General features: G+C 44.6%; 1 protein-coding gene across 3 annotated transcripts in view; it reads left to right on the top strand.

The window, feature by feature from the left end:
- Window positions 1-15,656, top strand: part of ZC3H7A (zinc finger CCCH-type containing 7A) — a 123,440-nt gene that overhangs the window by 75,681 nt on the left and 32,103 nt on the right. For 2 of the 3 annotated variants that reach the window (XM_063430284.1, XM_063430286.1), the window contains exon 1: window positions 15,361-15,534. The exons of the other annotated variant lie outside the window; for it this stretch is intronic. In XM_063430284.1, coding sequence (XP_063286354.1) covers window positions 15,415-15,534 — 120 coding nt within the window. In that variant the 5' untranslated portion in view covers window positions 15,361-15,414. Of the gene's footprint in view, window positions 1-15,360; window positions 15,535-15,656 lie in introns of those variants that run through there. 3 annotated transcript variants of the gene reach the window in all.

Below are 15,656 nucleotides of genomic sequence, written 5' to 3'. Positions count from 1 at the left end.
TTCCAGGCCCGCTACATTACCGGGCCCTCCAACGGCTCAAAGGGTCGCACCTTCGGTCAGGTCACTCCTACGAGTCTCGGATACGTTTGGAGTCCAGGGACGAATTGGTGTGGTGGTTGGCACACATGGAGGCTTGGAACGGGAGAGCAATTTTCGGCTCCATCCCAGACGTAGTGATCGAGTCCGATGCCAGCTTGCACGGCTGGGGTGCTCGTTGTGGCGACGTTTCCACAGGAGGCAGATGGTCCGACATGGAGAAGTCGTTACACATCAACTGCTTGGAACTCCTGGCAGGGGCGTTCGCGATCCGCAGCCTTACCCCAGGATGGGCGAATTGCTGCGTTCTCCTCAAGATGGACAACGTATCGGCGGTCCGCTACATAAATCACCTGGGGGGTACGAAGTCCAAGATGTTGGCGATTCTGGCAAAAGATTTCTGGCAGTTCTGCCTCTACAACAACGTTTCGGTAACAGCGGAACACATTCCGGGTCTGGACAATTCGGGAGCGGATTGGAATTCCAGACACTTAAGAGACTCTGGAGATTGGCGTTTACACGCTTCGGTGTTCCAGAGCCTGGACATGCTGTGGGGAAGATTCCAGATGGATCTGTTCGCATCTCGGCTGAACACTCAGCTGCCGGAGTTCTACAGCTGGAGGCCGGACCCTGCAGCGGTAGCGACAGATGCCTTTCTCCAGGAATGGCCACGGGGTCATCTGTACGCTTTTCCCCCGTTCAACATGATCGCGCGCACGATCTCGAAGATGGTTCGCCACGACTGTCGTTTGGCGTTGGTCACCCCTCTATGGAGATCTCGACCATGGTTCCCTCGCTTGATGGAGTTATCGATAGATTACCCTCGGCTGATACCTGTCTTCCAGGACCTCCTTCTGGATCCGGATGGGAACTCACACGAGCTGGTGTTGCAACACCAGCTACCCCTGATAGCGTGGTTCCTTTCAGGGGACCTTGGACTGTCCCAGACGTTCCGCAGGCAACTCTCCTGCTCCTCGATAACGCCTGGGCCCCAGGCACCCGTACAGCCTATCGAGCTTCATGGAGATCGTGGTCTGGTTGGTGCATGGAACGGGCAGTGGATCCCGTATCTGCCCCTCTCTGTTTGATCCTGGAATTCCTCACATCCCTGTTTGACTCGGGCAAGGCATACCGCACGATCAATCTCTCCCGTTCGGCTATTTCGGCCGGCCACAAGGGTTTGGATGGTTCCCCTGTAGGCAGACATCCTTTTGTATGTCGTCTTCTAAAGGGTATTCGCCTTGCTCGTCCTCCTCGGCCTCGTTTCTCGGCCTTTTGGGATGTCAACGTGATGTTGCAGTTCCTCTCATCGTGGTACCCTAACCAAGAACTGACTTTAAAACGATTGTCATCCAAGTTGGTGATGCTACTCTGTTTGATCTCTTGCAAGAGGGTCTCGGACGTCAGGGCCCTGGATTGGGACACCGTTGCATTCACCCCAGAGGGTGTTACTTTTGACATATCCAGGAGGACTAAATCTGCATCCAAGTCATTTTCATACCCCATATTTTCTGAGTGTCCGGCGCTCTGCCCGGTGGATTGCATCAAAGTTTATCTGGATGTTACGCGCTCTCTTCGCTCAGCCGATCTGCACGATTTGTTTGTATCTTTTAAGTCTCCTCATCGGCCAGTTTCGACACCTACTCTGGCACGTTGGGTGCGTTGGCTGTTAGCCTCTGCGGGTATAGACACCTCTGTATTTACGCCTCATTCTGTGCGAGGCGCGATGGCTTCGAAAGCTTCCTCAGTCGGATGCCGTCTGGAAGATATTATGCGAGCGGCAGATTGGTCCCGAGAATCGACCTTTCGAGACTTCTATTTCAGACCTATTGAACACATCGCATCTCGAGTGGTGGCACAGCTTTGAACTTGCATAATATGAGCCTCCGTGTCTTTAATAAAATTCCCAGATTTTACTAGTAACATGACGTAAAGTCCTGATTTTATTAAAGACACGGAGGCGAGTATTATTCCCTCCCACCCTCCCAGTGTGGATCTGGGATAGGAGATGCTTCGATACGATTCAGGTATGTTTTTTCCATCAGGTCTGTATTTATATCATGTGTTTAGATCATGTGTTTGTATCATGTATTTTATCATGTTTTGGATGATTTTGAACACTTTTGCTGGTTTCTAATTCTATATATTTTATATTTCAGAATCCAGTTTTATGTATGGCTCCTCACAGTTATGTTTGGTAAGTCTACAGTTTTGAGTTTGGAAATTACCATATTTTTCTATCTTTTGTAGCTTGAAGTTTTCGCATTTTCTCCCGTTTCCTGTTTGGATCTAATGGAGCATCGTTCGTCTTACCTGGTCTTCGGTTTCGCAAGAAAGAGGGGGATTGTGGGAGACACAGGACTTATATAGCTACTTCCTCTGTTATGTGATTGGCTGCCTGTTATGCCTGTACAGGTTTTTGCTTTCAATTTCGATAATATTTATATTCCTCTATCCTTGCTGCTGAGGAAATAAAGAAAGAGTTATGCATAATACTCGCCTCCGTGTCTTTAATAAAATCATGACTTTACGTCATGTTACTAGTAAAATCTGGGAATTATGTATATATTGAATCAATATACTTCTACGTGTATTTTGATATTAATATATATATATAATTATATATTTAAATATTAAAATACACTTAGTGTATGTGTAAATGTGTGTGTGTATATATAAATGATCTAAGTATATTTGATGTGTAACTGTAATCTATTTTATTTTGTAACATTAAGGGGTTAAGAGGGGAGCAGAGGGGCAGAGACAGTGTCAGCCAGTGATTTTACATCACTGGCTGACACACAGGATCAGTGATCACAGTGACAGGCTGTCACTGTGATCACCACCTGCAGATCACGGTAATTGGCCACAGGGGGAGTGCCTGGGTGGCCAGGCATGCCCCCCACCGTGATCTGCAGGGGGATCCTGCCTGCAGTTACTATGGGTCAGCCAATAGGCTGACACATAGTAACCTCTGATCGCAGTGACAGGCTGTCACTGCGATCAGATCGCAGGGAGAGGCTGTCTCTGCATTCAGATCGCAGTGACAGCCTCTCACTGCGATCAGACTCTGCAGATCGCGGTCACTGACCGCAGGGGGACTGCCTGGGGGGCCAGGCATGTCCCCCGACCGCGATCTGCAGATTGAAAATGCGGCCGGCTCCATGTGTCAGCCGATTTTAAAATCGGCTGACACATGGTAAATACCGATCGCAGTGACATCCTGTCACTGCGATCGGAAGCTGCAGACCGCGGTCCCCAGGCACAGGGGGGCTGCCTGGGGGGCCAGGCATGCCCCCCAACCGCGATCTGCAGCGGCCATGTGCCGCCGGCCACGTGGGGGGTAAGACCGCCCAGGACGTACTATGCCGTCCTGCGGCGTTTAGAGCCGCCCAAATAAGGACGGCATAGTACGTCCTGCGGTCTTAAGAGGTTAATATGTACATATATTAATATAAAAATACACTTATAATTAATTTACACACGTATATATATAATATATATACTAACTATTTATATTGTGTATATATATATTATTATAAAATACGAATAATAAATAATTTAAATTAAATTTAAAAAATTAAAAATAATAATAAAAATTTTAAAAAATATATATATCTATACGAAATTTTATTCTAACTGTATTTTGATATTAATATACGGTATATATATTTATATCAAAATACACTTAGAATGAAATTGTATATATATCTATGCATATATAAATAAATAAAAAGAATGCGAACTATTCATATGTCCATATACAAAATTACATAAATAATTATATAAATATACACGTAGACTTCAAATATATAAATATGCATATATATTTAAATTCTACGTGCGTATTTCTGTAATATTTTTACATAATGAAGTTATTTTATTGATTGCAATTTAAGGGTCCTGCCTGCCAACCCAGGCCGAAAGTCCAGAGAATTTAATTTGCTATCACTGTATTTTACCCTGTAACGTTCTAAGACACCCTAAAACCTGTACATGGGGGGTACTGTTTTACTCGGGAGACTTCGCTGAACACAAATATTAGTGATTCAAAACAGTAAAACATATCACAGCGATGATATTGTCAGTGAAAGTGACTTTTTTTGCATTTTTCACACACAAACAGCACTTTTACTGATGATATAATTGTTGTGATGATACCGGAGAAACTGACGGAAGCGAAGCACAGAGAGATGGACACAGGTTTCTTCAGGAAGGAAGAGATTCTTTATTGGATCACCGATCGGGACTCAGAGGGACTAACGTCACCAAAATACAACAAGTTCTGAGCCCCGGACAATAGTGCAGGCTCCTTATATAGGCACATAACTCCTCCCATATTAAGCTCCACCCGCACATTCTCTTGACCAATCAATACAAATAAGAATTAACTTCCTGCTTGACCGCATGGCTTGTCCAGCACAATGGAGGAGGGGAATACTACATCCTGTATTCTTGCACATGCTCCGTACACTACTGATCGTATCTTGCCTCGTGCAACCAACTGATCGATACGTCAGCATATGCACGTACACATGCCACGTGGTAATCTCGGCCTACTAAATTTATTTTTACCGAGATTCCACCACATTCCCCCCTTTGATGCCTCTTGATATTTCACAATTACTTGAGGCATCACTTAACCTTAGTTTGCATACACCGCAAGTTACCTTGAACTAGACCAGACTTATCTTATGATGTGAATCTTCAACACTCATCTTCCTGCATTGGTTCTCCCTGATCTAGAGCCTCATACTTATAAATTGCCATTATCTGTGCAGCAGCCTTCCTCTCTGCTATATTTTCTATCAGGCTTTGCACAGACCTAACTACTAAGGGTATAAGACACGGCAGGAGTAGACACAACATTAAAATCAGTAGGACTCCACCTACCACTGCCTTAAGCCCTCCAAACCACTCATACCAGCTACCAAACCAACTACTTGGATTGTACCCTTTCCATACCTGAGTAGGCACATGCGCTAGTTTAACCATATGGCTAGTAAGCTCAGCTATTGCTTGCCCTTCGTCATCTATTTGAAGACAGCAATTGCTCAGGTTAAACTTCCCACATACACCTCCCTCTACTGCCAAAAGGTAGTCCAAGGCTAATCTATTTTGGTAGACTGCTGTCCTCATCCTGGTATTATGCTTCGCTAGAAGATTGAGCGCTTGTGATGTCTCGTTAGTAATAATCTCAACCACCGCCTGTAATCTTATAATACGGTTGAGCATATAAATAGGGGTTCTATAACCAAAGGTACCATCTTCTGCCCACGTGGCTGGCCCATAATAATCTATAATACGCTGGGGAGGCCATTCATTATCTTCCCAGGCGCCTATCTCTATGGGTCCCCTTTTCTTCCTATGATTCACATCATATACTTTAACACCTAAAGTCTCACCTGTTTCAATAGGTAACAAGAAGAAGGATGGTTTGAGCATACCCAACACACATGCCCCTTCCCAGTCCTGTGGCAACTCCGAATAGGCTTTCTTACCACAGATCCAGTACAAATTTGCTGGGGCTCTCCAGGTAGATGTGATGGATAAATCAAACCACACATCCTTTAAATTGGCGTATATAGCAAACGGGTTAGATGGTTCTGAGACATTTGAAGCCGACCACCAAGTTGTATTCTTTGTATCATCATCATAAGCTTTTTGCCCTAGACAAGTTAATTCTCCTACAGAAGTATTATACATTATTCCTTTCCTTGCTATGCAAACATAACCTATGATGGAGGTCTTTAATCTCCACTCAGATTTACCTCTAACACTCATATGATAATCGGCTTGTGTAGATATTAATTGGTCAACTGCCTCAGAACCGGACATTACCTCCTTTGCTTCCCAAGGCCATTGGTCTCCCATGTTAGTACCTCCACACACATAGCAGTTGGTAACATTAAGACTACCGGCAATACTTTCAGCTAAATCAATGAACAGGTTTTTAGCATTATGGGGGATCTTATTATCTATGCTCATCTCTTCATAAAAGGAATGGTATACTTGATGAGTTTGGGAGGATACCGTATCAGTCTCTATCCCTATAAACAATACTGTCCCAGGATCTAAACCCATCCCATATATTTGAAACCCAAATAAATTGCCATATTTGTCTAAGAACTTGTCGGGGTTATTTATAAGTATATGGACTGGATTGCATTCCATAGACTTACAATATGGGCTGGTAGGCAACTTAGTCACTATCATGTCTTTGTCTACTGTCTGTCCCCAAGTTGCCCACCCCACACAAGACCAATATGGGCAAAAGTTATAATCTCTATTTGGGCATCTAGGACTCACATATTTATTTTTACTACTGGGACAAATATATTTATCGTTAGACCCATACGTCCTCTCCCATCTAAGATCCCCACATACATTCCACGGCTTTCTACCACTTGATATCGCCTTACACGCATCAAATAGCAGAACACCCGAAGAATGTACGGATTCTAATACTGTCTTGTTAATTAGGGTCCCCTGAGGATCTCCATTCCTGAGAGTCAACCAAATTGTACGAGGTTGATACTCCGGACTGAAGCACTTAGGTTCTCCTACTCCTAAATGGCACACACTATATTCTATATTTAGGTATCTACATCTTGATACATCTCCTTTACACTCGTATTGTGAATGCCAAATTAGGGTTTGGGAAATATGGTTACCTGTTCTTGTAGTCTTAATGCATACCTCACAGCTAGGAGTGTCGGTACCTCTACCTTCCTGAATATAAAAATACACATAAATAAACATTATCAAGAACACATCTTTCGCCGTCATCCTCAGTCTTCGTCCGTGCGAAGGCACCTCAGCTTCCAGGATGTAAGGGCTGCAGGGAATGGAGTTCTGCTCGTCTTCACAGGAGTCCCTTCGAGACTTTCCCTGGCTTATATACTATACGTCGGTGGGCGGACAGGCTTTATTATGGCCCTCTCACTCACGCACCAAATCCCTGAAACAATAAAATGTTGTAATCCACAAAGTTCCTCGTTACTCCGACTGAGTCGTGCGTTTTAACCGGATCTTGCAGGGATTCTCTGGATCTGCTGTAACTTGCCAAGAATCGACTGCTGCTGGTTTAACCCTGGAGTGATGTATCCACGGAGTCACTTCGGCTACTTTTATCGCTGTAGGGGTAGACAAAAGAACAACATAAGGACCTCTCCACTTGGGCCCTAACGGTACATTATTCCACTCTTTAATCCACACTTGGTCTCCTGGATGGTAACTATGAACAGGGGGATAAATATTCACAGGTAATCTATCTTGTACCCATTTCTGTACCTCCTCCATAGTCTTACCCAATTCTACAACCTGCTGCCGGGTAATTCCTTCTCCCAACTGACTCAAATCCCCCCTTAAGTTACCAAGTACGGGAGGTGGTCGCCCATACATGATTTCAAAAGGAAAGAGGCCCATCCTTCTGGTAGGGGTACTGCGGATTCACAATAAAGCTATGGGTAAGAGAACGTTCCATTTAAGTTGGGTTTCCTGACACATTTTAGCCAACTGATTCTTAATAGTTCTATTCATTCTCTCTACCTTACCAGAACTCGGGGGTCTATATGCCGTATGAAGCCTCCACTTTATACCAAGCATATGAGTCAGTTGTTGTAGGCACTGATGAACAAAAGCTGGACCATTGTCCGATCCTATAGAGCAGGGTAGTCCATATCGGGGTATTATTTCTCGTAGCAGGAATCTCACAACTTCTCCTGCGTTCTCTGTACGAGTAGGACATGCTTCTACCCAGCCTGAATAGGTGCACACAATTACCAGCAGGTAACGATGTCCACCCGATTTAGGCATCACTGTAAAGTCAATTTGTAAATCGGACATGGGGAGTCCCCCCATAAACTGGACTCCTGGTGGCTTTACTGGTCCTTGCCTTGCATTATTTTTAGCACACGTTACACATCTTCGTACAATGGCCTGAGTCAAGTTGGACAATCTTGGTATGTAGAAATGTTTTCTGAGAGATTCTTCTGTGCTGTCTCTCCCAGAATGTGTCCCGTTGTGATAGTTTTGGACAATTTCTACCGCTAGTGATGCTGGTATGACTATTCTTCCATCTTCTAGCTGATACCATTTGTTCTCCAAATACTTTCCAGGTTCAGTCTTTAACCACTCCTCTTCTTGAGCTGTATGAACTGGAGTCCATTGAGACAGTGGAGTTGGTATAAGAGCAGCTATATGCCCCACATATTCCTGTCTTCCCGATTCAGCAGCACGCTTAGCTGCACTATCTGCCATCCGATTTCCCTTGGTTACATCACCATCTCCTCTCAGATGCGCTCGACAATGTATGATACCGACTTCTTTCGGCTCCCACACTGCTTCCAATAGTTGTAGGATTTCAGCTGCGTACTTGATTTCTTTGCCTTCTGAATTCAGTAGTCCTCTTTCTTTATACAAAGCTCCGTGGGCATGAGTGGTTAAAAACGCATACTTGGAGTCCGTATAGATGTTCACTCTTAAACCTTCAGCCAATTGTAACGCTCGTGTCAGTGCTATCAATTCTGCCTTTTGTGCTGATGTTCCTTTCGCCAGTGGCCGAGCTTCTATCACCTTGTCTATTGTTGTTACTGCATATCCTGCATAGCGGATCCCTTCTTTCACATAACTACTGCCGTCGGTATAATATTGAACATCGGGGTTCTGGATAGGAAAATCACGAAGATCTGGTCTACTTGAAAATACTTCATCCATTACTTCCAAACAATCATGTTGACTTTCAGTAGGTTGTGGCAAAAGGGTAGCTGGATTTAAGGTGTTTACAGTCTCTAAATGCACTCTTGGGTTTTCACACAACATTGCTTGATACTTGGTCATACGGCTGTTACTAAACCAATGATTTCCTTTGTAATCCAACAACGTCTGTACTGCATGTGGGACTCGTACATAAAGTTCTTGACCCAGAGTGAGTTTATCGGCTTCAGCTACTAGCAGGGCGGCTGCAGCTACGGCTCTTAGACAAGGTGGAAGTCCGCTGGCCACTGCATCCAGTTGCTTAGACATGTAGGCAACAGGTCTTTGCCATGATCCCAAGTACTGTGTCAATACTCCCACAGCCATTCTTCTTTACAGGTAGAATGGTCGTGTGTGATCAGGTAGACCTAATGCTGGGGCACTCATCAAAGCCTTCTTCACATCTTCAAATGCCGTTTGCTGTTCTTGGGTCCATAAGAAGGGGTCGTGCTCTGTACCTTTGATAGCTGCGTACAGAGGTTTTGCCAGTATCGCGTAGCTGGGAATCCATATCCTACAGAAGCCTGCTGCCCCCAAGAATTCTCGCACTTGTCTTCTATTCTTGGGTATCGGTATTTGGCACACAGCTTCTTTTCTCTCTGGCCCCATAATTCTTTGACCTTCAGAGATATGGAATCCCAGATATTTGACAGTTGGCAAACACAACTGAGCCTTCTTTCTAGACACCTTGTATCCTGCCTTCCAGAGAATGTGTAGTAGATCGTGCGTTGCTTGCTGACAGATTTCCTTTGTAACTGCTGCTATCAACAAGTCATCTACATATTGTAACAATACACACTCTCCTGGGATGGACTCGAAATCCAGTAGATCTTGACTTAGAGCTGAACCAAATAGGGTAGGTGAATTTTTAAACCCTTGGGGCAGTCTTGTCCAGGTCATTTGGCGTTTTGAGCCCGTTACAGCATTTTCCCATTGGAAAGCGAAAATACATTGACTTTCTGCGGCAATTCGGAGGCAAAAGAAGGCATCTTTGAGGTCTAAGACTGTAAAGTAAGTAGCCCCGCCCGGAATTAAAGCAAGCAGGTTATATGGATTGGGTACAACTGGATGTATACTAACAACCGCATCATTGACTGCTCTCAAGTCCTGCACAGGTCGATACTCATCTGTACCGGGCTTTTGAACAGGCAGCAATGGGGTGTTCCAGGGGGAAGTACAGAATTTTAGGATACCATACCGTATGAACTTATCCAGATAAGATTTGATGTTCTTCTTAGCCTTCTGCGGGATGTGATATTGTCTTAGGCTCACTGGATAAACCCCAAGTTTTAGTTCAATTTTAATAGGTGGAATATTGCCGGCCAGTCCTGGTGGGTTGTTCTCTGCCCAAACTCCTGGTATGTTGAATAAGGACTCATCACTCCTAGGGTTTTGGCTAGTCAACGCTGTATAAAGTCGCCACTCTTCTTCCTTTGGTACGGATAATGTCATAATACCTGAAGGTCCATTAAACTTTAAGGATGTTGTTCCATTTGGTAGGAACGTAATCTGCGCTTGTAATTTGGATAGCATATCACGTCCCAGCAATTGGACTGGACATTCAGGCATATAAAGGAATTGATGTTTTACTACGTGGCCTCCCAATGTACAGAGTCGACTTTTAAGAACCGGTTTTTCAGCACTTCTTCCAGTTGCTCCTAATACAGTAATAGTCCTTCCAGATGGAGGAGCAACTAGATTAGTCACCACTGAATGTTCAGCACCAGTGTCGATCATGAACGCACTCCTTTTTCCCCCTATTGATACATCGACCATAGGCTCCGCTCGACCAAGGGGGATGGAGCCCGGTCGGTATCAATAGTCCTCCATGACCGTGTCAGCCAATCCTACAAAGTCCCTGCCTTCTCTATCGCGGGACCTTTGCGCTGCTGGGAAATACCTATCTTCCCTAACACTTCCTCTGTTCCCATTGCTCCCTCTATTACCATTGCTCCCTCCGGGGCCTCCTCTACCTCTCGCTCTGCCTCTAAAGTTTCCATAACCTGTCCTAGGTCTGTCTCTCTCACACTGTTCTCTTCGAGGACACTCATTTCTCCAATGCCCTTCTTCCCTACAGTATGCGCACTGATTTCTACTTAGAGGTTCCTCATTCCACTTACTATCGCCTCTATCTGGGCCCCGTCTATCTACGCCTGCGATCGATACCGCTAACATATCTGCCTTTCTACGCATCTTGCGCTCTTCCTCTTTCTTACTTTCTGTTTCCCTGTTCATATATACTTTATTCGCTACCTCCATTAGTTGGGTGATGGACATACCTGCAAACCCTTCTAACTTCTGTAGCTTGCGCTTAATGTCTCCGTAAGCTTGGCTGACAAAGGCGGAGTTCACCATTCGGGAATTATCTGCGTCTTCCGGATTAAAGGGGGTATACAAGCGGTATGCCTCCAATAATCGGTCATAAAAGACACTGGGCGCTTCATCACTTTTCTGAATCACCTCAACTGTCTTCGACATATTAATGGCTTTCTTTCCTCCAGCTTTCATGCCAGCAATTATAGCGTCTCTATAGGCTCTGAGTTGAACCATATCAGCACCATTTACATTCCAATCGGGATCGGTGTTAGGATAATGTGTTGCGGCCCATGCTGATGGATTGGCTTGATTCAAAGTACGGGCTTTATCCTCTAGCGCTTTAATGGCCGCTTGATTAATTCTTGTCCTTTCCTCATTGTTAAACAAAGTCATTAATAACTGCTGGCAATCAGCCCATGTCAGGTTATGTGTCTGTACTATTGAGGTGAACAGATCAGTCATAGCTTGTGGTTTCTCAGTAGACGAGGAATTGTGGGTCTTCCAATTCAAGAGATCGGTTGTCGTGAACGGGACATATACGAAGACTGGGTCAGCATGTGCCATTTGACCTGCGGCATCGATATAGGCTGACCCGGGATTCAGACGAAGAGGCATCTGATAATGTTTTAATTGTTGGGTACCGGTCAGTTGTCGGGTTAGTATGGGGCTACGTAGAGGGGCGTCAGTTAGAGGTTCCGGTCGGGGGGTATTAGAACATGAGGATGTGGGAGCTTGGTTTTGGGAAAAGGTAGTAAATAAAACACTTCGAGCCGAGCTAGAAGAAGCTTGACCGGAAGTCTGAAGTGGCGCCAAATCAGGATATTCGGATCTAATGGGGGTTGGCTCTGGTTCCGGAAGGGGAGATTTAGTACGAGAGGGGGTGGATTCTGTACTGGAGGAGGAAGCGGAAGTGGATGAGGGCAATGAGGGAGGGGGTGCAGGACTTCCTGCATTTGCGTCACTTCCTCTTAACGGAAAGTAAGGGGGCGGCAAAGGGATCTCGGACTCAGGGGGCGTGTCCAAAATGGGCCTAACACCAGTCCTAGTGGACAAACAAGTCCTAGCCACCATGAGGCGACATTGCTCCTCGTGGCATGTCTGGCGAGTCATTTACGGCCTGTCTCCAACAATCAATATAAGGAAACTGCCCGTAAAGTTCAGGCCTACCCGATACAGCCACGTGTAAGCGCTGTACCAGAGTTGGATCCAAACTGCCACATGGCGGCCATGCCGCAACCAAAGTAGGCCACTCCCTAGTACACAAAGTGACCAAACGTACAGGAGACATTTTAACCCCAAAATCACAAGTTTTGAATCCCTTTTTAAAATTCTTCACCATACAACCTAAGGGATCCGGAATCGTTGACTGCGACGCGCCCATACTTATCAATGGAACGTCGTTGACAACGAATACTATGCACGCGTACTATTCAACAGTCACACCCGTTTCCTCTGGCAACAGCACCACGTGGTACAGTTACCAAGTGAAACGTATACAATAACACAATAAAACACTCAGGGAATTCCCGTACACACACAGCTGTTACACCAGTCACTAGATAATCAATATTATGCCCTTTGGCGAAACTATACAGTCACCCACGCTATAATTCTCTATATACGAATTACCCGTCTATAACACACCCCAGTAACATTGTCTTTTACAAATAGCGGTTACAGTACGGTTAGCATAGGTCAAAGCACAATTTAAGGTCACAATACAATTATTAGTGGTTATGGTGTTAAACATGCAATAGACGACAATGATTAGTACTTATATACTGTGTCAGTAAATATACAGGGTTATGGTACCGTGCACTATAATACAGCAACACACTATTAACACTCTCGCTAGACGGCTGAGCTCGCGCTATCTAACAAGATATACACTTTACTAAACAATCTTTATCACATTTACAATTCCCAACTAAACTATTGGCCAGTTCCTTGAATGGACTACCAAAAACAATCTACATACGTTTTGGTTAGCCACACTGCCCAAGCTCCACATATAGAGAGCTAGAGGACCGAATTTACACCGACGCCTCTTTGTCGATTACTATCAAAAATCTAGTGGGTTCCAAATTTACACGCCTTCCCACTTAGCCAAGATAGGTTGAGAGCTAGCGAACCGAATTTACACAGACGCCGCTTAGTCTCCCGGTCCCTCCGACCTAGCGAACAAAATATACACCCTAGAACGCTAGTCTAGACAAGACACCGGTGTCCGGCTAGGGCTATTTACACCAGAGCCCCGCCTGACTAACAAAATCAAACGGTCTGACTAAAGAGCGTTCGATCGAGCGGTGCGCCTTCGCTCCTTCCCTCCGACAGAGGGGGCAGATTCCATACACAAATAACCCCTTATGGGCCTACCGCACAATTGGTATACCCCTAGTGGGTCTGCCGTCTAAAACAGCAGTTGTCTTACCTCCTCGTTCCTGAACCTGAGTTCACACTCATCGACGGGGACACCCCAGCACTTCTTACGTAGAGGCCGATGATCTCCTGGACAACAGACCAGTGGCGCCGAGACGAAGGGAGGTCCACGCAGAAGTTCAGGGGTGCAGCCGTAGAGAACGTGGGCAAAGATAGACCGTCTCACGCCTCTGCCTCTCAGCTACCGTTGAACGATGAGCTTCCCGGCCAATGCACCAAATGATACCGGAGAAACTGACGGAAGCGAAGCACAGAGAGATGGACACAGGTTTCTTCAGGAAGGAAGAGATTCTTTATTGGATCACCGATCGGGACTCAGAGGGACTAACGTCACCAAAATACAACAAGTTCTGAGCCCCGGACAATAGTGCAGGCTCCTTATATAGGCACATAACTCCTCCCATATTAAGCTCCACCCGCACATTCTCTTGACCAATCAATACAAATAAGAATTAACTTCCTGCTTGACCGCATGGCTTGTCCAGCACAATGGAGGAGGGGAATACTACATCCTGTATTCTTGCACATGCTCCGTACACTACTGATCGTATCTTGCCTCGTGCAACCAACTGATCGATACGTCAGCATATGCACGTACACATGCCACGTGGTAATCTCGGCCTACTAAATTTATTTTTACCGAGATTCCACCACAGTGATACATTTTCCAGTTTTGAAACACTAATATTTGTGTTCAGCAAAGTCTCCTGAGTAGAACAGGACCCCCCATGTACAGGTTTTATAGCGTTTTTGAAAGTTACAGGGTCAAATATATGGGTCAAATATTTTTACATTGAAAATGACCAGGTTGGTTACGTTGCCTTTGAGAGCGTATGGTAGCCCAGGAATGAGAATTACCCCCATGATAGCATACCATTTGCAAAAGAAGACAACCCAAGGTATTGCAAATGGGGTATGTCCAGTCTTTTTTAGTAACCACTTAGTCACAAACACTGGCCAAAATTAGCGTTCAATTTAGTTTTTTAGTTTTTTCACACACAAACAAATATGAACGCTAACTTTGGCCAGTGTTTGCGACTAAGTGGCTACTAAAAAAGTCTGGACATACCCCATATTGAATACCCTGGGTTGTCTACTTTTAAAAAAATATGTACATGTGGGGTGTTATTTAGCAATTCATGACAGATAATAGTGTTACAATGTCACTATTGATACATTTTAAAAATGTATGTTTTGAAACCTCAATATCCTACTTGTACTTATAGCCCTATAACATGCAAAAAAATAGCAAAAAGCATGTAAACACTGGGTATTTTTGAACTCAGGACAACATTTTAAATCTTTTTAGCAGTTTTTTTCATTCGCTTTTGTAGATGAGTAAAAGATTTTTCACATAAAATTCAAAAAACTTGTATTTTTTCAATTTTTCATCATATTTTTTCATTTTTTTAAAATTAAATTACATGAGATTATATAAATAATGGTATTTAAAGAAAGCCCCTTTTGTCCTGAAAAAAACAATATATAATTTATATGGGAACAGTAAATGAGAGAGCGGAAAATTACAGCTAAACACAAACACCACAAAAGTGTCAAAAAGATGCCTGGTCGCAAATGTACAACATCGCAAAAAAAGTCCGGTCCTTAAGGGGTTAAGGAGCTCCAGCATTTAAAGTTATTTTCTCAGACCTGAGTGCTCTTAAAGGGCAGGCAGGTAATAATATATAAATTTACCCCAGCTGGAGTGCAGCTCCCTATTAAGCTGTGGACTCTTTCAGTACATTATATATACCCCCTAATACACAGTACTGTGATATAACAGCCCAGAACTCCTGCCATTCCTGACCCTGTGGCTTGCCAGCTTGGCAAACTAATAATAATTACAATAATAATCAGAGTAATTCAATGGATTCCGGGTCCATCTGGTGCGCTGCGGTCCTTCAGCCGCTAGATGGCGCTGTGAGCGGTACCGGCTTCCAGCTCACTCGGAGAGGCAGACTAAGGAAGCGGCGTCTGACCCGCCAGGTAATGAGCGAGTTCTCTCTGCCAGTCTTTTCTATTCTATTATTTTATGTGTCTGGGCATTGCTGCTTCCCGCCCTATAATGGCTCTCCGGCAGGGGAGAAATGCTTATTTGGCAGGTTATT

Source organism: Pelobates fuscus, chromosome 8 (genome assembly GCF_036172605.1).
Source record: "Pelobates fuscus isolate aPelFus1 chromosome 8, aPelFus1.pri, whole genome shotgun sequence".
In the NCBI taxonomy this organism is placed as follows: Eukaryota; Metazoa; Chordata; class Amphibia; order Anura; family Pelobatidae; genus Pelobates; species Pelobates fuscus.
The sequence above is the reverse complement of the archived record's forward strand: the minus strand, read 5'-3'. Positions and strand labels throughout refer to the sequence as shown.